The sequence below is a fragment of the Homarus americanus genome, unplaced genomic scaffold, assembly GCF_018991925.1.
Source record: "Homarus americanus isolate GMGI-L3 unplaced genomic scaffold, GMGI_Hamer_2.0 scaffold7626, whole genome shotgun sequence".
NCBI lineage: Eukaryota > Metazoa > Arthropoda > Malacostraca > Decapoda > Nephropidae > Homarus > Homarus americanus.
Window position 1 is genome coordinate 2,277,714 of NW_024718273.1, and position 25,493 is coordinate 2,303,206.

Genomic DNA, 25,493 nt, shown 5'->3' on the forward strand with positions numbered 1-25,493 from the left:
GTCTACGTTCCATCCTCCGAGTTCGCTGGGAAAACAAGAGAACAAATGCTAGTATTCTCCCTGACACCAACTGTAGGAGCATCGAGGCTACCATTATTCGTGAACAACTAAGTTGGACTGGCCATGTAACCCGCATGGTCAACAATAGACTGCCAAAGCAGCTACTTTACTGTCACCAAACAATTAGTAAAAGAAATGCTGGCGGCAACTGAAAAGGTATAATAACAGTCTTAAGACAAACCTGAAAAAGTGCCAAATTGACCCCATCACCTGGGAGACGATTGCTCCACACCATAAAGCTTGGAAGAGCACCACACGAGAAGGTGTCAATACTTTCGGGTCAGCCAGACTGCTTATCGAGGCAGACAAGCGCCGGAAAGACGCTGCCACCGCTCCTCCCGCACTAGATATAGATCCTCCCCATGTTCAATGCATGTCACCAACGAAGGTGTCACCTTTAATAACTGATATCATTGTATCCTAGTTGAATGATCATCATACTCAATTCCGAGTGATAGCAAAGGAGTGTGTGTGAGTGTGTGTGTGTGTGTGTGTGTGTGTGTGTGTGTGTGTGTGTGTGTGTGTGTGTGTGTGTGTGTGTGTGTGTGTGTGGAGGTACTATATTCACATGTATTTGATACAGATATGTATATTATGTATAAAAAAGACAGTTATAAGTGCTATAAGTGATACAAATGCCCACATATGCCTACAAGACACTGAGTATGATATGTGTCTCCATTGGAAATATTATATTTGATGTGCTACTGATAGGAACATGTGATAAATTACAACACTGAATCATTGATAACACCAATATGAGGAAAATCATTATACACTATAGCATTTTACACACCCATTTGTACTAAAGCTCTACCCAATACTTGCACTTTACATCACTGACCATCTGACTACATGTATCATTGTTAACTAAATCTCAACAATAACAATTACATAAATTTGGTGATATGTGATAGTAATGTACATAACAAATGTCGCTGTGATCACTACAATACTGTATATCGCTACGTATTGTGGACTAAAAATAGATCATACAGTTTCACCGAATTATATACACTACAAAGAAGACCCATGATGTGGCAACAGTGCAATGAGTAGTACGAGCCATTCCCATAGTGAAGGACCAAGGTCATGCCCATGAGGTTCCTTTATTTGGATTGCCAAAGCTCATCAAGTGGAATTTTTATGTTTTACAAATGTTTTTGACCATTCTGAGTTGACTTCTGCAAGATTTTTTTTTTTACCAGCTCTGCCGTGTCATTTAGTTATAATATCTTGCGGTAATGTACAGGTTAACATTATGTTTAATTAATTCACACGGACAATTTTTTTCCTAAAAACCTTAGGCTGAAGGTTGACACCAAAGTAATCACAGGGAATTCCTAAAGCACTATTTGCAGCAAAACTTACCTCATACACCAATTCCCCCATTAACGTCACTTCAGTCAACGTCATTTCGTTATAATGTCGTTAAATAAATTTGAAAATATGTATGGAAATGATAAATGTACAACAATTTTAAAAACTCGGCACGAAGGTGGTCAGCGCCTGGGTCAGCTGCGATAACAGCCGGCTGTGTAAGTGACCGGTGTTAGTCACGACGTGGGTGTCTTACAATACTTGTACGGTGGTTGGTTGATGCTTTCTCAACATTCACTTAAAACTAATTATAAATTTATTTCAGCCCTAGAGTAATGATTGCGAAACGTGCATTGTGCACCACTACAGCCTGTGGTGACAAAAAGAAGAGGAAAAGTGTTATATTAGAAATTAAATTAGATGTAGTAAAGAGATATGAAAAGGGACAGCGAACTGCAGACATCGCAAGAGCTCTCGGTCTGCAGCCTACAACTGTACGAACAATTTGTGGGAATGCAGAAAAATCAAATCATGTGCTGAAAGTGTTACTCCATTATCTGCTACAAAGTTAACTCGTAACAGAAGTGGCATTATGGAAAATATGGAAAGAATGCTGAACATGTGGATCGAGAATCCACATCAATGAAACTTTTCATGTTCATAGCTCGCCATACAGGAGAAAGTTTTAAGTTTATTTGAAACTTTAAAACAAGAAGAAGGTGATAGTGCTGAAAATGAAACATTTGTGGCAACTTATGGGTGGTTTGAACGATTTAAGACGTGTTCAAACTTGTACAAGATACACATTACAGGTGAGTCTGCAAGTTCAGATAAGGAAGCAGTTGCTGCTTACCCAGCAGTATTGAAAAAAGTAATTGCAGGTGGTAGATACATTCCACAACAAGTGTTCAATGTATACAAAACAGGTCTATCTTGGAAACAAATGCCAGCCAGAACATACATTTCAAAGGAAGAGAAAAGTGCATCTGGGTTCAAAGTGGCCAAAGATCGCCTGACTCTCCTGCTTGGGGGTAATGCTGAAGGAGATCTGAGGCTCAAGCCATTGCTTGTTTATCATGCTGAGACTCCAGGGGCTATGAAGGGCTACTCTAAAGCTCATCTTCCTGTTGTTTGGCACTCAAACAAAAAGGGCTGGGTCACCAGAGCAGTATTTGATGAGTGGTTTACCAGATATTTCTGCCCAGCTGTTAAGGAATATTGTAAGGAAAATAACCTTGAACACAAAACATTGCTGATTTTAGATAATGCTCCAGGCCACTCACCATACCTGGATGACTTGTCAGATAATGTCCAAGTCATTTTCTTGCCTCTAAACACAACTTCCATGATTCAACTTATGGATCAGGGGGTTATATCGATCCTCAAGGCCTATTATTTGAGGCGCACATTCAAACAATTAATTAAGTTTACAAAAAGTGAAAATAGGCCCACTGTAAGGGAATTTTGTCGTGCCTACCACATCATGAAAGCGATCAGGAATCTGTCTGAGGCATGACAGGAAGTGAAATCAACAAATATGAATCGCGTTTGGCGTAAAATCTGGCCAGAATGTATTGGTGACTTCATTGAATTTGACCAGCCAATAAACAAAGTTCATGAAGAGAACGCTGGATTGGCGTGGCAGATGGAACAACAATGAGCAGCTGAGCAAGAGGGTGATGAAAGTGAAGAGGCATTACCAGCTTGATCCTTATCAACAAAAGATTTGTCTGAAGCTTTTGAGCATTTGGAAAAGGGTATGGCAATTTTCACTGAAAAAACCCTCAAAGAGAAAGCTCACAAGCCAATAAAAATATAACACATCCATACAACTGTTACATAGAATTGTACAAACAGAAAAAAATGTATGTACATCAGCTAACATTGGACATGTTTTTTAAACACTTATCTGAACAACAAAATCCAGCGCCAGCAACACCACCCCACCCTGAGGCAATACCAGGACCCTCAGGCACTTCTCACAACACATTTAAGGGATTTGAAATGGACAGCTTCAGTGTCTCCTCTACCTCGCAGCATTAATGAGGGGAAAGTGGGACCCCAGTAGCCTCCCTACCATCACCACCACTACATCCACTACGTTGACTACGGCATCAACCACCAAGTAAATATTATATTACTTGTGTTTATTAATCGTATTTGGATGTGTAGTACACATTTATTTATATTAAGAATATAGTAGTGTGGTTTTTGGTCACATTTATTTATATTAAGAATATAGTAGTGTGGTTTTTGGTCACATTTATTTATATTAAGAATATAGTAGTGTGGTTTTTGGTCTTTATTCAGTAACTACATTTGAAAATTTTTACCTGAAATGTATCCAAGGACCATAACCCTTATATATATCATTGTGTCTATGGTAAAACTGGTTTCACTTAGTCGTTTCGCGTAAAGTCGTGGTTTTTCGGAACCTAACATGGTCATTAATTGGGGGAACTGGTGTATTAGACAGGCTTTTCTGATACAGAAAATTGCTCTTTAATTTATTAATGGCCTCTAACTGTAAAGCCACAAATAAAACTGGTATAAATCAGTGACTTGCTGTTCTTGATGAGAAACGGGACAAGCATTGGGCAGATTATAAAATAATCATCAATTTAAAAATATTCCTTTTAACATGCAGATGAAGCAGACCTAGGCCCAGGCTTTACAAGGCTTTATGGTGTATTTCTCAAGGGATGTTATGTTAATTTTGACTGTGTGGCAAGTTGTTAAAAGGGTATGTAGGTCATACTAATATCAGAATCCATCAAATTAATATAAATATGTTCAATATAAATATTTACGGAATACATAAAATTTACAAGTTTAACTTACAATGATATTGACATTCATCTCAACATTCCACTCAACACCAAAGTTGTGTTTCTTTGACTTAAAGTAGATGGAATCACCCACTCGAGAGATACTAAAGGTGTTGGTGGAGGTGCCAATGCGCTGAGCCTGTAAAATTACACCAAAGATTAGTAGTAATAAATGAAGCTACACACGATCATCCTCCGCGTGTAGTGTTGTGCACCACATACTGTTTAAGGTGTCATTTGGGACATATAAAAAAGAGAAAATACTGTTTTTTAACCAATGGTTGTACTGCACATGTTAATATTTGTTTTAAATTCCTTATGTTTTACCAACTGTGAACCTTTAAGTTAACCCCCAAACAATGTACAAAAATGTTTCTGGGTTGTGTAAAGGTGTATCTCCCCAACCCAAGAAATTTGTGTACAGTATATTGTTTAGCCTAGGGGTTACCTCAGGGGTTAACAGTTAACACAATTGGTTGATATTGGTTCAATAGACACGCTAGTACTGTAATATCTCCAATACAGACAGTAGCTCAAAACCAGTATAGCAATGTCCAGTAGTCCCACACATGTTGTCAGGGTTATGTTTTAGAATTTTCCCAAGGTCAGCAAAACCTTGGTTGGCCAGGGCTGAGACATGGGTGGTGTGACTGAGACATGGGTGGTGTGAATGAGACATGGGTGGTGTGAATGAGACATGGGTGGTTTGACCGAGACATGGGTGGTGTGAATGAGACATGGGTGGTTTGACCGAGACATGGGTGGTGTAACTGAGACATACGTGGAGTGATTGAGACATGGTTGGTGTGACTGACACATTGTGTAAATGAGACAGGTGGAGTGATATATATATATATATATATATATATATATATATATATATATATATATATATATATATATATATATATATATATATATATATATATATATATATATATATATATATATATATATATATTACTTTGTATAAACTCTATTGAATTTATTAGCACTTTTATAGAATAATTTTTAATTTGGATGCAGCTCCCTTTCCATTGGTCTCTATATTATTCACTTTTAATTGTACTGTATCATTCTACCTGTAACAGTTAACAATTACATAGGTGTTGACATGAGGTGGGAAACTCAGTTATTTCAGCTCAGCTGAGGATATTACGAGTCTCAAGTCAATTTGCAAGTCAAGAGGGGTAACTTTCGAGTCAATTCAAGTAAGATTACACTCAATGTCCAAGTCAACTCTCAAGTCCATAAAAATAAGAACTTGAATCCTCATCTCTGGTAATACTTATAAGTGCATTACAGACAATTACCTTAAAAATATATCAATTTACAGTCAGTTACATTATGAAGACTGGGATGGTACTCACAATGTAGGGACATGGTGGTGTGGTGCTTAAATAAAAAAGTGAGTTTATCTGACACGCACAAAAAAATTACATGTTGAAACATATCTCACTGTGTACAGCAGAATAACTTACCTGAGTGACAGTGTAGGTGTTCTCATCCCAAAGAATAAGTAGGTCTGGCCGGAGAATGAGTTGCTTACTCTCTTGTGTAATGTTGAGGTAGCGATCACATTTATGACTCTCAGAACAGTTCCTGTGCACTGTCAGAACACAAAAGTAACGGATATGCTTTGAATTTAAATCTATATGTAAACATAAACAATTTATTCATAACTCTAAAATTTAATTGATCATTACACCTCATTTCATCTTACTAGCCATTCAGACAGTTGGTCTCTTGTTTGTGACTTTGTTATAAGCTTTATTGGCCAGTGGTAGAACAAAAGGAAACCAGAGTACTATACCAAGAGACAACGACCAATGTTTGGAAGTCACACAGGATAACACCCTTCCTATGTGCCTAGAAGTGTAGCACCAGTTAGTGGTGTCTTGTAGTGTAGCACCAGTTAGTGGTGGCTTGTAGTGTAGCACCAGTTAGTGGTGGCTTGTAGTGTAGCACCAGTTAGTGGTCTATTGTAGTGTAGCACCATTTAGTGGTCTATTGTAGTGTAGCACCAGTTAGTGGTCTATTGTAGTGTATCACCAGTTAGTGGTGGCATGTACTGTAGCACCAGTTAGTGGTGTCTTGTAGTGTAGCACCAGTAAGTGATCAATTGTAGTGTAGCACCAGTAAGTGGTCTATTGTAGTGTATCACCAGTAAGTGGTGTCTTGTAGTGTAGCACCATTTAGTGGTCTATTGTAGTGTAGCACCAGTAAGTGGTCTATTGTAGTGTATCACCAGTTAGTGGTGGCATGTACTGTAGCACCAGTTAGTGGTGTCTTGTAGTGTAGCACCAGTAAGTGGTCTATTGTAGTGTAGCACCAGTAAGTGGTCTATTGTAGTGTATCACCAGTTAGTGGTGGCATGTACTGTAGCACCAGTAAGTGGTGTCTTGTAGTGTAGCACCAGTAAGTGGTCTATTGTAGTGTAGCACCAGTAAGTGATCAATTGTAGTGCACCAGTTAGTGGTGTCTTGTAGGGTAGCACCGGTTAGTGGTATATTATAGTGTAGCACTAGTTAGTGGTATGTTATAGTGTAGCACCAGTTAGTGGTCTATTGTAGTGTAGCACCAGTTAGTGGTCTATTGTAGTGTAGCACCAGTTACTGGTCTACTGTAGTGTAGCACCAGTTAGTGGTGTCTTGAAGTATAGCACCAGTTAGTGGTATATTGTAGTGTAGCACCAGTCAGTGGTCTATTGTAGTGCAGCACAAGTTAGTGGTGTCGTGAAATGTATCACCAGTTAGTGGTGTCATGTACTGTAGCACCAGTTAGTGGTGTCTTGAAGTGTATCACCAGTTAGTGGTGTCATGTACTGTAGCACCAATTAGTGATCATTGTAGTGCACCAGTAGTTCTGTAGGGTAGCACTGTTAGGGTATATTATAGTGTCACTAGTTAGTGGTATGTTATAGTGTAGCACCAGTTAGTGGTCTATTGTAGTGGCACCAGTTAGTGGGGTCACTGATACAGTAGCATCAGTAGTGGTGTGTCACCTGATACAGTAGCACCAGTTAGTGTGTGTCACTGATACAGTAGCACCAGTTAGTGGTGTGTCACCTGATAGTAGCACGTTAGTGGTGTGTCACTGCACAGCAGCACGGGTGTGTCACTGATACAGTAGCATCAGTTAGTGGTGTCACACGATGCAGTACCAGTTAGTGGTGTCACACTTACAGTAGCATCAGTTAGTGGTGTGTCACTGATACAGTAGCACCAGTTAGTGGTGTGTCACTGATACAGTAGCATCAGTTAGTGGTGTGTCACTGATACAGTAGCATCAGTTAGTGGTGTGTCACTGATACAGTAGCATCAGTTAGTGGTGTGTCACTGATACAGTAGCATCAGTTAGTGGTGTCACACTGATATAGTAGCACCAGTTAGTGGTGTGTCACTGATACAGTAGCATCAGTTAGTGGTGTGTCACTGATACAGTAGCATCAGTTAGTGGTGTGTCACTGATACAGTAGCATCAGTTATGGTGTCACTGATACAGGTAGCACCAGTTAGTGGTGTCACTGATGCAATGCTTTTAGTTAGTGGTGTGTCACTGATACAGTAGCATCAGTTAGCGGTGTGTCACTGATACAGTACTTCCAGTTAGTGGTGTGTCACTGATACAGTAGCATCAGTTAGTGGTGTGTCACTGTTATTAGCATCAGTTGAGTGGTGTGTCGCTGATACAGTAGCACCAGTTATTAGTGTGTCACTGATGCAGTAGCATCAGTTAGTGGTGTGCAGTAGCATCAGTTAGTGGTGTGTCGCGATGCAGTAGCACCAGTTAGTGGTGTGTCGCGATGCAGTAGCCCCGTTGAGTGGTGTGTCACTGATGCAGTAGCACCAGTTGGTGTGTGCTGATACAGTAGCATCGGTTAGTGGTTATTATTACACTGATGCAGTAGCATCAGTTGGCGGTGTGTCACTTTGATGCATTAACTCAGTTGGTGGTGTGTCACTGACGTGGCATCAGTTGGTGGTGTGCTGATACGGTAGCACCCGCCAGTGGTGTCAATCACTGATACAGTAGCCGCAGTTAGTGGTGTGTCACTGATACAGAAGCATCAGTTAGTGGTGTGTCACGATACGGTAGCATCAGTTAGTAGTGTGTCACTGATACGGTAGCATCAGCGGTGTGTCACTGATACGGTATCAGTGGTGTGTCACTGATACCTGTGCTTCCAAAGTTAGTGAGTGTACTGATACGGTAGCATCGAGGTTAGCGGTGTGTCACTGATACAGTAGCACCAGACAGTGGTGTGTCACTGATACAGTATCAGTTAGTGGTGTGTCACTGATACAATGTACCAGTTGATGATGTGTCTGCGGTCACCGTGCTTTACGTGGTGATGTGTGTCACTGAGCGTAGCATCAGTTAGTGGTGTGTCACTGATACAGTAACTTTAGTTAGTGGTGTGTCACTGATACAGTAGCATCAGTTAGTGGTGTGTCACTGATACAGTAACTTTAGTTAGTGGTTTTCACAAGTCAAGTTTTCATTCTTCTTTATCTTTTGTTGATGGTGTTACAGTACACTACACTACAGGATGTTTTTATTGTGCCTTTCTCAAAAAATTTCTGCATCTTAAGAATTTGATTATGGCGGATTATTTTCATACAAATCAGTAATGAAATCTCTTTCGCTACATTTCATCCCCTCATCTACTTATTCATTCTCCGCCCAATTACGTATTTACTAAAGAATTAATTATAAAATGCACCGTTTTAGAATTTGGATTTAATTTTCTATATAGAATCTCCTTACCAGAAACAATCCAGTCTTTCTTGATCTTGTCTTCTGCCAGGATGTGGTTACATGGCTCCAGCTCATAGTTAGAATCATCAAAGGAGGTGAAGGTGCGACCTTCCATCTTACATTCTGGAGTAATGACTCTTGGGAGAGCTGTGGTAACGTCTGGTGGTGGACTTCCAAATGGTTCTATCAAATAAAAAAAAAGTAACTAAGATATGGATATAACAGGATGGAGTGACTTACTGATAATCTATAACTATTCACATTACAAAAATACAAGTTGCACATATCTAAGCTGATTTCCTAAGAACAGGATTCTCACTTACATGGTTTACTTTTTAACTCCCAAATTTTGGTTATGCTGGATAAGGTTCACATGCACTGTACATGAATGTGCACTACACTTTTCAGATTTCCCACACTAATTGTAACAAGGGAAAACATCTTACTCGTTAGAATGAACCTGGAGCTTGTTGTATATAAATATCTACTCACTGACTTGATTTCAATATACTTAGTACAGCGGTAACGTACGAATATACTGTACAGTACCTGAGAGCATTCTTCACGCCTTTAACGAAAACACCTAAAGAAGTCTAAGATGTTGACTCTACAGCATAAACTAAGTTGGAGATACTGAGAAATCTTGAAAATAGTGAATTAGTTGCAGGGCTTGGTAGGGCATACCGGATGAATGAATCAAGAATACTGCATGTGCTAAGAGCAATTCTAACAAAAATTAGCAGCACAGTACTGCTAAGAAGTTCATTATATTTTCAGTAAAGATGATGACAAGAGTGAGGAATCCAGAATTTAGAAAAATGGAAGAGATATAGAATACATGCAATAAAATTTACATCATCAAAAGGGGACACTTGGCTTTGGCCAAGAGCTTAATCCCTTTTACTAAGGAAACCCATATTCATCTATGATGGATCTTTTATGTCGACCTTTTCCAGGAACACAACTCCAACTTGAACAAGAACAACCTTAAGGACCTGCTCATGGAAATGACAATGCAGGTTGACAACCTCTTACCCGAAATTTCGAAAACCGAAAACCTCTGAAAACCGAAAGATTTTCGTAGAGCATCGCATAACCTCCCCCCTTTTTTTACAGGGATTAGCCCGCCCGGGCACAGGTCACTGACACATATCAGGGTCCGGGGCAAAATGTAATGATAATAATAATAATAATAATAATAATAATAATAATAATAATAATAATAATAATAATAATAATAATAATAATAATAATAATAATAATAATAATAATAATAATAATAATAATAATAATAATAATAATAATAATAAAGAAATACAAAATAAAAAGATCAAAAGTGAAACACGACCTAGACCGATGAATTATTATGTGTGTGTGTGTGTGTGTGTATGTGTGTGTGTGTGTGTGTGTGTATGTGTGTGTGTGTGTGTGTGTGTGTGTGTTATTATTATTATTATTATTATTATTATTATTATTATTATAATATCATTATTACATTTTTTACCCCTCCCCAGGCCCCAATATGGGTCGGTAACTTGTGCCCGGTGGGCTATCTCCCCCCTCCCCAAAACAAAATAACTAACCTAACCATTCTGAAATCCGAAACACATCTGGTCCCAAGATTTTCGGATAATGGATTGTCAACCTGTACTGTATTGTTTCACCACTGAAATTCTATTTTAACATTGGAGACCTTGACTGTTAGATTTATTCCCCACCCCCGATAATCAATAGGCTTCTGCTTTTCAGTGAGGTTTCATGATGAATGTATAACCTCTATACAGAAAATGACCAGAAGATGCAGCATGTCTGGACGGCTTGTATGTTCATACATGCGATTGAATGTCTGTGTGTGGGTTGGTATCAGTGTGCCGCACCTTGCTACCTACACTCATTTACATAAACTTTTTATGTAGAGTATGTATTGTCTTTAACACGGATACTTAAGAGTTTTAAACAATTAGTAAAATTATGTTGAGTACATATTTGAACTTGTTGCGCACCAATAATAGATATACAGTATATGTGAGAAAAAATAGGTGGCAACTGACGCCGATCATGATTTTATCTGAGATGAAATGATACCAGTAGCTTGATTTTTATGAAGTGTTTTAAGCAACACTGCCACACATCACAAGACCATGCATCAAATACCCTCATGAAGTATGTCACATAGGTGACCTTTCCTGTCTGCTGAAGAAGCTGCTGAGCTCACTCTTCTGTAAAAGTCTGTGTGTGTGTGTGTGTGTGTGTGTGTGTGTGTGTGTGTGTGTGTGTGTGTGCCAACCACTCGTGGCACAGCCCCCCTCCGCTCACCTGACGGTAACTTCATAATTAAAGATGTTGAAGGCCTCCTTCAATGCTGGAAAGAGCACTACCATTCATTGCTCAACCGAAACACCGATGTGGATGTCCTGACTACCCAGCAGGTCCCTCAGCATCCAGAGCTGACCCACCTCAGCTATCCTCCATCCCTGGATGAGGTAGTTACTGCCATCAAACACATGAAAAATAAAAAAGCCTCAGGGCCTGATGGAATCCCAGCCGAGGTGGATAAAGCAGGAGGGCCTCTACTTACCAGCAATCTTCACTCTCTCCTGGAGAATATATGGGAAAAGAAGGAAATCCCCATGCTCATAAAGATGCTTCCATTGACAATATTTATAAGAACAAGGGAGACCGGTCAGACTGTGGCAACTATCGTGGGATCTCGCTGCTCTCCGTAGCTGGCAAGATTATCGCCCGAGTTCTCCTAAACAGACTTCTTCCTGAGGAGGAAAACTTCCTCCCAGAATCTCAATGTGGCTTTAGACCATCACGTGGCACTACTGACATGATCTTTGCTGCCAGCCAGATACAGGTAAAGTGCAGAGAACAGTGACTTGACCTGTTCATGGCTTTCATCGACCTAACCAAGGCCTTCGACTCAGTCAATAGGGAAGCCCTCTGGTAGACCCTCAGCTGTTTTGGCTGTCCACCAAAATTCATCACCATTGTGAGGCAACTCCACGATGGCATGAACGGCAGTGTCGTTGCACAACGGCACCCAGTCTGAGTTCTTCCCCATCCAAACAGGGGTTAAACAAGGGTGTGTATGGGCACCAACTCTCTTTTCCATTTTCTTGGCTGCCTTCCTCACTCATGCCAGTGCCAATTTAGCCAGCGGGGTGGACATCGAGTACCGGGTGAAGGGGGGGTCTTTTCAATATAAGACGACTCCAGGCAAGAACAAAGGTGTCGGCAGTTTCCATGACTGAACTTCAGTATGCAGACGACCGACGACCTCACTCTTGTTGCTCACACTGAACACGACTTACAGGAGATCCTAAACACCTACGTAGATGTGTATGCACACTTCGGCCTTGAGGTGAATGTACGTAAGACTCAGGTTCTCTTTCAGCCTGCCCCTGGTTCAGACACACTTCCACCATCAATCCAGCTTAACGATACTACCCTCTCTAATGTTGCCCACTTTCGGTATCTCGGCTCCCACTTGTCCACCACCGCAGATATCGATGAGGAGATTTAGCACCGGATCAGATGTGCATCTCAGGCCTTTGGCGGCCTCCGAAACCGTGTCTTCAGCTGTAGGGAGCTGAAATTATCTACAAAGCTGCATGTATATTGAGCAGTAGTCCTCCCCACACTGCTATATGGCAGTGAGACATGGGTCACATACAGAAAGTACCTCAAAGTACTTGAAAACTTTCACCAATGTATTCTACGTGCCATCCTCCGAGAACAAATGCCAGTATTCTTGCTGACACCAACTGTAGGAGCATTGAGGCTAACATTATCCATGAACAACTACGTTGGGCTGGCCATGTTACCCGCATGGACGACTGCAAACTGCCAAAGCAGCTACTTTGCAGTCACCTAACGATTAGTAAACTTAACGCCGGCGGGCAATTGAAAAGGTATAAGGATGGTCTTAAGACAAACCTGAAAGTGCCAAATCGACCCCCTTACCTGGCAGTCGATTACTCCACACAGTAACGCTTGGAGGAGCACCACACGAGGTGTCAATACTTTCGAGTTAGCCCGACTGCAAACCGAGGCAGACAAGCACCAACGCCAGAGAGACACTGCCATCACCCCTCCCGCACTAGATGCAGCCCACCACATGTGCAACGAATGTGTTACAACCCTGCGGGTCCCGTATCAGCCTCTTCAGTCACCTCAAAACTCACCAACCTAGGTGACATCCCTAATAACTCATATCATTGTATCATAGCTGGAAGATCGTCATACTCGATTCTGAGTGACAGCAAACTAGTAGATTGTAGTAGTAGCTATAGCGCAGGAGGTGGGCCCTCGAACTGGTTAACTACGTTACCGATAAGGGCAAATGGTTTCAGTCTAAACAAGAATTTACAAATGCCATTGCTCTAAGGTATGGTCGGCCAGTAGAAGGTTTGCCCCCCAATGCGTGTGTGGCTCTTCCTATGATGGCGATCACGCCATGGTGTGCAGAAAGGGGCTTCATATGCATGAGGCATGACGAGGTAAGGGACCTCACAGCAAATATGTTGAAGGAAATCTGCCGGGATGTCATGGTAGACCGACCCTCCTTCCATTGGATGGTGAGATCTTCCAACACAGGACTTCAAACACATCTAACGAAGCCCGTGTGGACGTCAGTGCTCGAGGATTCTGGACGCGGGACGAGCTTTCTTCGACATCAGGTTTTTTATCCCATGGCCGCATGTCACCGTAACCTAGCTCTCGTGCACATAGGAGGAACGAGAACGACAGAGAAGGGCATATGGGAGAGAATTCAAAACGTTGATCAGGAAGCTTCACTCCTCTAGTGTTCACAACCTCTGGTGGGATGGGACCAAGCGCAAGATGTTTCTACGCCAGACTCGCGGAGGTGATCTCCGAACAGAAGCAGCAGCCCAGAAGTTATGTTACAGCCTGGATGAGATGTCGACTGTCTTTCTATCTCCTTCGGTCGGCTTTGCTCTGCCTCAGGGAACGAGAGCTTCTGCCCCAATTCCGACAACTGCTGCAGATATTGACTATGAGGCTACAGTCACTGAATGCTGCATAGATCTGTGGCTCAACTAATTCAACAGATAGGATAGCTACTTATGTATTAGGATATTTAATATTAAGGTAATAAAATGGTGGCGAAGGTGTGGCTATTGAGGGAGGCTGGAGGCCACGTTTCAAAAAAAAAAAAAAAAAAAAAAGTAGTAGTAGTAGTGTGTGTGTGTGTGTTATCTCACTGCTCTCCGTAGCTAGTTAGATTATCGCCCGAGTCCTCCTAAACAGACTTTTTCCTGAGGCTGAAAAGTTTCTCTCAGAATCAATCTCAATGTGGCTTTAGACCATCACGTGGCACCATTGACATGATCTTTGCTGCCTGCCAGATACAGGAAGAGTGCAACAAACAGCGTCATGTAAAAGTGGTTTCATGTTACGGAAAGATTTTCGGGAACAGAACCCTTCCTCAACCCAGGGGATGCCTGTACTGCGCACAGATATGATTGTGCTGTGTGATGTCCTGTATTATGAATCACTGTGCTGTGATACATTACATATGAATAATTGTGTTGTTTGACTTACTAGTGGATCACTGTGCTGTAGTAGTTTACACAAGCGTGATTGTGGCATAGTATGTGTAATTGTGTATTAACTAAGTGTGACTTAATTACTAGTCTTAACAACACCTCATTGTGACAGAATCATGTATAATGAGATGAATAGCGTTGTAAGCGTATATTCGTATATCAGTTATAGAAGTAGAAATTCCTGGACCTGTTCAACCCCCCTTGGTAATACAATACTATAGTAAAAAATAGAAGAAATAATGAAAACAGGTACAGTACATGCAACAGTATCTCCTACTCTACAGTAACTACAAAAATGTATCATAATATATGATGTACCAAAATTCGAATGACTGAAATTTACAAATCTCAGAAGCATACATACTACAAGCAAACTGTGGACAGACATCTTCGGGATTAGTCTGGTAGAAATCTTCATCTATTCCACAGATTGGCAGCTCCATCTGTGGGAAATGGTATTACAAAATTCTTATTAATAAAATTATAAAATGAAGCACTATAGAATATAGTACAGTACTGTAGTGTATATATATACCTGTATATCCATGGTTTAAATAAGTGAAGATTCTTTGAATGTAATGTAACTTGATACGACGACAGTACAGTATTGTCATTTTCTTTCCTTTCACCACAAATAATTGCTATGAACAGTATCAAAGAATGTATTATGTAATGACTTACAGCTGACATACAATAACCACCATATAAACCTCTTGGTGACTAGTACTGTACCAGGCTATTTGTCAATAACTAAATTTCTTTCACGCCTTGTTATGACACATCACATGTCATCGACCCAAAGGGGAGATCTTGTTCACATGTAGAATCACTGTTAACTGTTGTTAATGTTTGTATCATTAAGTTTCATACTCATGCTACATCAATGAAGATAATAAATAAATATATTAGTTTCGAGACACAATTTCTTGAATGTAATCAAATTTCACCACTGAGTGCTGGCTCTCTAACACCATCAAAGGAAGATTTTCGGAAAAAATAACTATATTATTATGGAAATACTTACATGCATTTGTGTATACCAGAAATCACCGTAGAAAACTTGGGGATACATTCTAGAAATGGATGTGAATCTAAAATTTTGCTGATACCATTGACAAAGTCATTAACCTTTGTTTACACAAGAAACCTATATGTACTATATACTGTATTATATACACAATAAATTAAAAATAAATTAAACACTGTAGTAGTTCCTTTTTAATTAAATACCTTTATATATTATACAGTACACCTATTTACAGTAAACCCTCTAAACTCCAGAAAATTTAGGGGAAAGGGGTCCAGAATTTCCGATCGTCAAGACTTTTACAAAGTGTGTAAATACAGGTATGTGTATGCGTATGACATATGGAAGATGCAATACACGCTCATCTTCTGCTCTCTTCCTGGGAGGATTACCATCACCATTGTTTGAATTATTTTACCGAAAATCTAAAAAAAAAAATCTGTGACTGAATGTGTGTTAAACTTATAGCTAACCAATCACAGTTCAGTATTATGGGCAAGTCCATTGTAAGAGTGGGGAAATAAACTACCGGTACTCACTCACAGGTTCGAGAGGAGGAAAGAAGCCAAGGGATTGCTCGTTGGTGGGAATTTCAAATGACCGCGTGCGGCAGGAATTTCAAATGACAAATATTTAAGGATTTGGATCAATGTTTCTTGGCCACAAATGGTCAAGACTATCCAAAATCCAAATTTACGGGATCTGGACTTTCGATGGTTTATTGTATCAATACAATAAATGAATATTGTAAAGTACAGAAATAATGCAGAATTATGAAAAAGAAAACATTGCCTAAATGGAAAACAATTAAATCACTGTCACATTGACCTTTATGTGAGATACAATACATGACGCAGTAAACACATACATCATTTATGTATATACTGTAGTATCCTCAGTTTATTACATGACATTATTTCAATGTTCTTATTTCACAAATATCTAAATTAATCACCATTTTCCACTTAGTGACTCCTGGTTTATCTTGACTAATTGGGGTGAGGAGGGGAAAGGAAGTCTGGATTAGCTAAAGTCCAGACTGTTGACATCCAGTACAAGTGTATTGAAAAGATTTTCCAATTTGGCATGACAGTTCCCATATGATCTCAAAGTGAAATACTGTCCTATCTCTCGTACAAAGTACCAAATCCAACAACCTTGGGATTTGGGGGTTGCTTTTTTTTATGATATACCTGTAGTAATATTCCAGCTATATTTACACATTTACTTCTTGAAAAAACTCTGAACTGTTTATTATCTCTCAAAATTCTGTACAAACTGATTATGGGACAGAAAAAAAAATTGTAGAGTAAATGATGATATAGGGTAATGGTAACACCTTATACTAGACTTGGATAAGTCCTGTTCACTCTTGTTTACTATAGAACTACATGTGGCATGAACAGGCTATCAGTTTATTTCTGTATAAAAATAACTGAAATACATTATCATCTGAATGATGGACTAATTCATTTGTTGAATAACTGTATACACTTATTTATTGTATACAGTATAAAAAAATCTAAATTCAAAATATTCTTCCCAGCAGCTTGTAAATTGACAAGTGGCAAAGAAGAAAAAGTCAATATAATGAGGCAAACGTCAACAAACATTGGTTCACTTACTGGAGGACACTTCGAGACAACTGGCTGAGGAGTAGTCACTGGGAAAGGTGTGGTGACCTTGACACAAGTATACTGTGGGCAAGTGGATGACTCAGTACCCTGGATGTACATGATGCGCAGGTCTGATGGGCACTCCACAGGTGGACACATTGTGGTTGTCACAATTGGTATACACTCGTACTGAATAGTGAAGATAAACACAAATGTTTAGAATATTGCCAACACAAGACTTTGTATGAGCATGTGTGTGTGTGTGTGTGTGTGTGTATGTGTCAAGGAAGTGGATATGTTCAAATTATCCATTTCGTTCTTGAAAATGTCATTATTAGGTAGAATTAATGTAGAGTAAATGAAAATAGGTTCCAATCCTTAGTTATTCTGTATTTTACATACCCAACAATAAAAAAGTCCTATACAGTAATAGACTATATGAAAATGATACATAGTTCATCATCAAATATAATAGCTCATATTCTATATACAAAAAATAGTTCTTTCTGTCTTCAAACATCCCCTGAGTGACATTGAGGGCGAGCTAGCCACTTAACTGATTCAAAGACGTGTGTGGCTACTGCATGCCACTTGCCGTGACATCACAAGGCCGTCAACACAAAGTAGGAACAACGAGAAAACAATTATTTTAAGCTTAGCTTAAATTTAACCAAATTTAATTTGACAATTAGTGGTGAAAAGGATAAAGTAAATTTACAATAGAGGTGCACATGTTTAAACTGAAATAGGCCAAACTAGCAAGGTAACCAGATGCATTGTTGACAAACTGCTCACTGCCTCCATACGTACAGTATGTTCACCTCCCACAAAGAATAAATCCCCATGCTCCCCATTTTTCTTATTTTATAGTTTTATATTATATTTTTCGTTATTATTTTCAAGTTACATTAGAGTACAGTATTGAAATGATTTTTCTACAACTTCTATAGGTGACTGGCAACATGTGTTATGGGAAGTTTAATATTACTTATTATGGTTATTTTACATGATATTAGATGCTCTTCACAATATTCATACATCATTCTCGAATACCGAGAGGTTAGGCAGTAAGTAGACTGTCACAAACCACTCGTAAAAATGCTGGTGAAAGAGAATTAGGAGAATCACCCATAATGACACAATCAAACACTATGACGATACATTGTTGTTAGAGTGAAAAATATTTCTTTTGGACTTTCCATTAGCAAGTGAACTTGCTGTTAGCCTGTTAGATGTGTTAATAGATAATAATGATAATACATTGAGGTAAATAACCATAAATAGTAGAGAGTGGCAAATACACATAGTCGCTGACTGATTAAAACTAAGGCCACCATAGCTCTACTAATAGGAAAACAGTGTGGCCAGCCAAACCTCCCAGTTTCAAATCTAACCAGGTTAAAAAACAACCAGTTTTCTGGTAAATCCAGTTTTCTGGAAGCCAGGTAAATGGTCTGGCACCTGTACAATGCTGTAAATGCTTAAAAGACATTATATTATGTGCTGTACTGTACATTCAATTAAAATTAACTTTTAGTCACATAATATCTTAAGAAATTTTTATTGGAATGATGTACAAAACTCAGGGTTTTGAAACACAAGGAAGCTGGCAAACCTTTTGTAAAAGTCATTATAAGTAAGAACTGAATGTGCCAAGTGTGGCCTGTGAGCCTGTGGTACAGTATATGCTGTAGAATAATAGTGTTTAAGTGTAGGGTGATTCTGAAGTTAAATATAAGCTGAATGAGCAATAGGAAAATTAACCAGACAAAAGTCATTTTATAGAAAGAAATCAATAAAATAAAAGAGTACTATCATAATGTTTACAGAGATTTATTGTGGAAATTATGAATCTAAAATGAACGTGAATGAGCCAAGTAGAAATATACTGAATAGAAAAACAGAAAATATTATCGTACATAGTGAAGATTTATTGTGAAGATGGTGTACTCTGACAAAGGAGTGAGCCTTGCTTATTTTAGTATTTTGAAGAGGTTATGCATAGAGACAACTGACTGTAAAGCAATAAAAATTATATGATATAAAGAGACATACAAAGAAACAGTAGCCTTAATCATCATTACAGTATTCAATATTTACCGTAGGACATAATTCCAAAAGTACTTTGGAATCAGCAATGAAGACATCATATCCTTGAGGGCAGCTGGGAGGTGGGCAGGGTGCAGTAGGAGGTGCTGCTATGACACATTGGTACTGGGTACAGACATCATCCGAGGACTGTTGTGAGAACTCATACGAGTACTCTGGTTCCTGGACAATATAACCTTCGGGGCAGTTTGGAGGAGGACAGGTAGGAGGCTCCATTGTTGTGATAGGAGGAATGCACTCATATGTGGGGCACATATCACCCAGCTATACAGGAAAAATCAATTAGATATCTTATTGACAATAAAATGAGAAAAAAATTTGCTGTTTCATGACAAAAAGCACCAAAACTAGGGAATGCAATTGGAATGTGATTGATATATATTAACTACAAACCTTCTTTGTAGCCAGTGCAATATCATAACGTGGTGGACAGAGTGGGATAGGACAGTGCAAAGTTGGCATAGTTGTTGGTGGTTCACAAGTGATGGCAGGACACAAACCATTTGTTGATCGTACTTTCTTCACCCAGTGATCAGGACAGTATGGTGTAGGGCAAACCTCAGGAATTTCTGAATGAAAAATAGCATCATTCGATAAGAAATTTAGGTCATTGAGGATAAGAGTTACAGACTTTCAGTTGACATGAAGAGACGAGTGCAAATTACAAAGACCCATGATGAAAAATGGCAAATGCAGTACAGTAATGTAATACTGTACAGGGGGTCTCCGACTTACAAACACCCACCGATATCAACAAGGTCTCACAAGGTTAATCATGGCTCCCAAATGCAAACCTGACGCAAGTGACAGTAGTGCATCCAAGAAAAGGAAAATAATTTCAGTGAAAGTGAAAGGTGATGTAATTAAACATTCTGAAAAAGGCGAAATGCCCTCAGTTATTGGTAAAGTATTGGGCTTCAGTCGGTCAACGAGTCAGAACAATTTTGAAATACAAACAGAAAATTCTTGAATATGTAAAAGGATCTATACCAATGCAGTCAACTGTGATAACAAAACAAAGAAGTGGATAGTTAATTAAAATGGAAAGATTGTTAGTGATAAGGCTGGAAGATCAAAATCAAGGGGATTTGCCTCTAAGTCTAGCCCTGATTCAGGAAAAAGCGAGAAGCTTGCATGCTGACTCAAAGACTAAATGTGGTGGTGAAAGGGATGGAGAAGATTTTGTTGCTAGTAGGGGCTGGTTTAATCGGTTCAAGGTAAGGGCAAATGGTGTTTGGAAAAAAACACTGCCCACAGCTTGTCCACGATTTCAGGGGCTCTGAAAATTATTTTGGGGAAGTGACACAGACAGTGGTAGACCTTGGGAACTAACTCCTGCTTGATATTCATGAGGATGATGTCACACAGTTGCTTGAGTTTCATGCTAAAGAAGTAAGCAATGAGGACCTAATTGAACTTGAGAAGCAAATTTTGTCAGGGAATGTAGAGGAAGCTGAAACTCCAGAACCAAAGGGATTCATTACAAAATAAATGGCAGATGGCTTCAGGCTTATTGAAGAAGGATTGTTTAAATTTAAAAAGCAAGATACAAACACAGCAAAATTCACCATGATTCCTAAAGGTACTGTATTACTGAATGTCTACAATGCTACAGAGAGATTTATTATGCGAAGAAAAAAGTTTCAGTTCAACCATCCCAATAAAGCCTCTGTCACTCCTACAAATGACCATCTCTACGTGCAAACCAGTCCCAGGTTTCAATGTAAGTGTTAAGCTTTAATCTTTACTTTTTTTTACTGTATTTTGTCATTAAATTTCTTCTTTTCTCTTAAATTAAGTGATTCGAGATGTATAAAAAGGACTTAGGCTATGATATAGTGCACATAGGGTATGTGTTCCGACTTGCGGACATTTACGACTGCCTCCCTCCCTCCTTCCCTCCCTGCCTGCCTGCCTGCCTCCCTCCCTCACACAAGACTTTAAACTCTAGTTGTTGTGTGTGTGAGGTTGTGGTGTTCGGGTATTAATTAAAGAATAATAACTGGCCTAAGGTTAAAAATGCTTTGAAAGCATTTGAGGTGGATGTAGGGTAGATGATTAGTGGATCCCATGTTATTGAGCTGACCTAATGTTATGTACGGTCACTCATTGTATATAAGCCTCTCTCAGTCCCTGTAAATTCAGTTGCCTCTGAAGATGTCTTGAATAAAGACGAAAGCTAAGGTGCTCCAGTGTTTCCCTTTTCCTGTGTGGTTTTATCAAGTACAGTACAGTATGTTACTGGTAACAGTTTCCTAAATACTCCCTGCTAAAATGAGGGGTCCATCTTATATGGTGTTTGCTATATCATTATTTATCGTTTTTATACATTAAGTACATTCACCATAAGCTAAAGTAGGTTTTACTGTATCATGTGTCCGAGATGTCTCTGTAGGTGTGAGCGTATTAACAGAATTAATATCCATTTAGCGAACTAGTTCACTAAATCAAGCAAAAAATAACGGAAAAAATGCCTTCCGCTAAATCAAGAGTTCATTATAACAGATTCCGTCAGATCGAGATTATACTGTACTTAGTTGACCGAGAGTTCGATTTAGCAGAACTTTCATTTTAACATACAGGGGTGGCTCGAATTAGTTCGTTAAATCAAGAAAATACTGTATACCGTAGACCCTTGCCATTCGTGGGTTTGCAATTTGCGGTAAGCAGATGGTGGCTATGGTGGCTAGTTTGAAAGCCTTTTCCCGCAGCACAATGAGTAACGCCCCAAGCAGCATCTCATGTTGTACTGTACTCTCAAACTTCAGTGTTTATGTGTGAAATGGTCCCTAAAAGACTGCCTAGTGTCAGTGCTAGTGATGCTAGTGGAGTGAAATGTAAAAGGCAGAAGTCAGTGATGACCCTGACAAAGAAAATTTTATTATTTGATAAGTTAAAAAATGGGATGAGTGCTGCCGCGGCTGGTTGGTTGTTTGGTATAGGTATACAGTAGTGCACTAAGGAAGTAAAAGTTGCTTAATGTGTTATGCTTAGTTGGTTAAGTGTTCTAGATTATATTGCTTGAAGTTCTCTTTTATTTCTTATGTTATGTTATGTATATTTGTGTCTAGCCAATTCTGTTACTTGAAGCTTAGTCATTCTTAATTTGTAATTCCTATATATTCTGTTTATTACAGAAGGATGGATACTGATGTTGCTATTCGCGGTTTTGCCTATTCATGACGTTCCTTGGAACGTAACCCCTGCGAATAACAATGGTTTACTGTATACAGTATTTGCCCAGTTTCAGTTCAGTAAAATTTAAAAATACTATATAATGAACTCAGTTAAGACAACTTCAAGAATTAACAGGATTCAATGTGTGAAACCTATAGTAGTGCTAGAGAAAGGGTCCTTAATCACTTGTGCACAGGATCCCCTCTCAGCTGAATAAAATCATCTGGCGTTAGCCAAACAAAATATTAAAAAAGGCGTGCCCATAGTGAACGGGTTAACATACTGTACTGAGAATGAACTATCCAGTACACTCACAATGGTTTTACTTGAGAAAGATGTTACTTCTTTGAAATCAATGGAATTGTGATTCTTAAATAATAAAACAGAAACAAGGCATTGTACAGGTTTAAAAAAACTAAATAAATTATTGACTAAAAGTTAAGTGCATCCATGCCTTTTTCTACACCATACCACAATGTTTATCTTAGCCTATCAAACCCTAACAGAGAATAAAATGTATGACACTCATTTAAATTTTTCATTTTGAGAAAAAAAATACTTTCATTAAGGTTAGCAAGTAGTGTTTTACCTGGAGTGGTTGTTGGGCAGTTTAGTTCATCGTCTGGACATTCCTCAATACCATTGCACCAAGAAGACTCATTTAGGCAGTAGTTGCTGGATGGACAAAGTTTGGTTCCTTTGGGGCACGGCTTGCACACACAGGCACACAGGGGAGTTACAACAACTCGTTGATCCTGGAATGAAGTATGTATTCATGTCTCTAAAGTACTGATTCTGAATGTGCGCACCAACATATAATATAATCGATTAAAAACTCAACACATAAAAAGTAAAGACAATATTAGTGCATGAAGACCCCGGTTATCGTAAAGGATACATTCCTAAGTCATAGAAAATAACGAATTGGCAAATATCAAAGCAATTTTCCCCATAAGAATTAATGTAATTAGCAGGGGTGTGTTTTCAGCTGGCAAATTACACCACATATTTTTTGATGCACAGTACACTCCTCATTATCTGAGGCTATTAGGGACCATTTCATATGTATACAGGCAACCCTACATTACGGAAACCCGGATTACGGAAATTCGCCCTCAGGGAATTTTGAAACTGAGCAAAAATTCGTAATATGGCCAAATAATTCGCCCTTATGGAAATTGGGTACATTTTCAAAATATAAAAATAACTTTATATAAAAAAGAAATTCACCGAAATTACAAAATATATATATATTGGAGGGCCGCTCAACTCTTCAGTTGCCAGCAACCACCACAACAATGGCACTGCTCAATTTGAACTCTTTCCCAGTTATGTGTCTGTGTTCAGGATTTTTGTCGTTCTTACGGAATTGTGGATAATTTATTAAGATTTTCAAAAGAAATAGATTGCTATTTATAAAAAAAAAAATATTGGACATATTCACGTCTTCTTACTGGCTAACCCACTATGACCATCTAAACACCTAGACTCAGGCGTCATTACATACTCTTGCTCACACCCTCTTGCCGTGTACCTCACCCTGTCCATCCCTTCCACCTGGATGTTACCATGGCTGACCAAGAAGAAACCCTCGTGGGCCTCAGGGCAAAAGAAGTGGGAACCAGCAGGCCAAAATTTTGAAGAAAATATTGTCTGCTGTCTGCACCACCCACCTGGAGATTCAGAAGTCTGTGCCTGTTACCCAAAGTCATTTTAAGAGGAAAGGTCTAGTGAGTGATTTTAAGTGTAAAATGGCATCTCTTGCACGGATTTCCGACATGCTGATGTGTACCTGTATGATATTCTCACATAAGATGAGACCCCACTGTATTACACTAAAGTGTGTGTGGCTGTGGACTGAACAACTGACTTGCCTGCCATGTGGCTGTGCGAGTGGACAGGACAGCAGCCCACGGAATGCAAGATGGTCGAACTCTCAAACTCAAGGTTGAATCATGTAATAGCAATATCGCCATTAGCCGGAACAATTGGTTCAAAGCAGTACCAGGAATGAGAGTTTTCAGGGTAACAGGTCGACTCTCTTAAAGCTGGAAAAAATCCCTCACCCCAGGAATTTTCTGTGTACTGTGAAAATTTTCTCGGAAGTTCCAGAAATTGCATAATTACATTATCTTTCGAACCCAGAAAGAAATCCCCCCCATCCCCAGCACTTTTCCAGGTACATAAATTTTCCATAATGATGCATTATTTCATCTCTCAAAGCTGGAAAAAATCACCAATCCCCAGAATTTTCTGTAATTTTCCAGGTACCAGATAATTATTCTCTGAATTTCCTGAAACTCTACCTGATTTTCATCTCTCAACCCAGGAAAAAACATATCCCACATCCCTGGAATTTTGTGGGTATGGAAAAAAATTTTCTCAAAAATTTCCAGAAAATATGCCTCTCGGAAAATCGTTTCCAGAGCCAGAATCTTTGGGTAAGAATTTCGGAGAAAATTTCAATTCCTGCTATAGGAGAGTTCTGGTTGAAAGGGACTCCAGCTAACGGAATGCCTCATAACTGGAACGGTCCTATAGCTGGAATTGAAAACAAATTTTTATTTCTGGGTCTGGGAATTAATTTCCAGGGCATTCCGAAAGGTTGCATCATGCTTCAACTGTAGGTAGTAGTAGGTAGTAGGCAGCTATCAAACACAGAGGTACTACTGCCTGGGAAGATATTGGAAGCATAATGTATTGTCTAATGGTAGACCCTGCTGCCATATGACCTCACAAAAATTGTGACCAAGTCCTAGGTTGCTAATCTTGCTAATCTGACCTGCCTCATTTACATAGAATTGCAGGGTCTCAATTGTTTCTCTTACTTTGACAACACAACATACATATATTGTTTTTCACTCTTTATCTTTTTATTTAATTTTTGTATTTATTTATGGATCATTATTATTATTATTATTGTTTTAGCAAAACCTCATTAAGGCAGATGCCTGCTAAGGCGAATATCGCTCAAGCTCGACAATATTACAGTAATATCTCCATTAGTTGGAATCACTCT

At 39.1% G+C, this 25,493-nt stretch overlaps 1 protein-coding gene across 1 annotated transcript in view; it reads right to left on the bottom strand.

Annotated features, from left to right (window-relative positions):
* The window catches only part of LOC121859369, a 532,182-nt gene that overhangs the window by 78,430 nt on the left and 428,259 nt on the right, over window positions 1-25,493 (bottom strand). The window contains exons 70-77 of the mRNA XM_042356146.1: window positions 23,064-23,229; window positions 19,691-19,866; window positions 19,289-19,561; window positions 17,198-17,377; window positions 14,910-14,988; window positions 8,979-9,152; window positions 5,690-5,817; window positions 4,222-4,347 (exon numbers count right to left, since the gene is read on the bottom strand). Of these exons, the coding sequence (XP_042212080.1) occupies window positions 4,222-4,347; window positions 5,690-5,817; window positions 8,979-9,152; window positions 14,910-14,988; window positions 17,198-17,377; window positions 19,289-19,561; window positions 19,691-19,866; window positions 23,064-23,229 (1,302 nt within the window). The remainder of the gene's footprint in view (window positions 1-4,221; window positions 4,348-5,689; window positions 5,818-8,978; window positions 9,153-14,909; window positions 14,989-17,197; window positions 17,378-19,288; window positions 19,562-19,690; window positions 19,867-23,063; window positions 23,230-25,493) is intronic.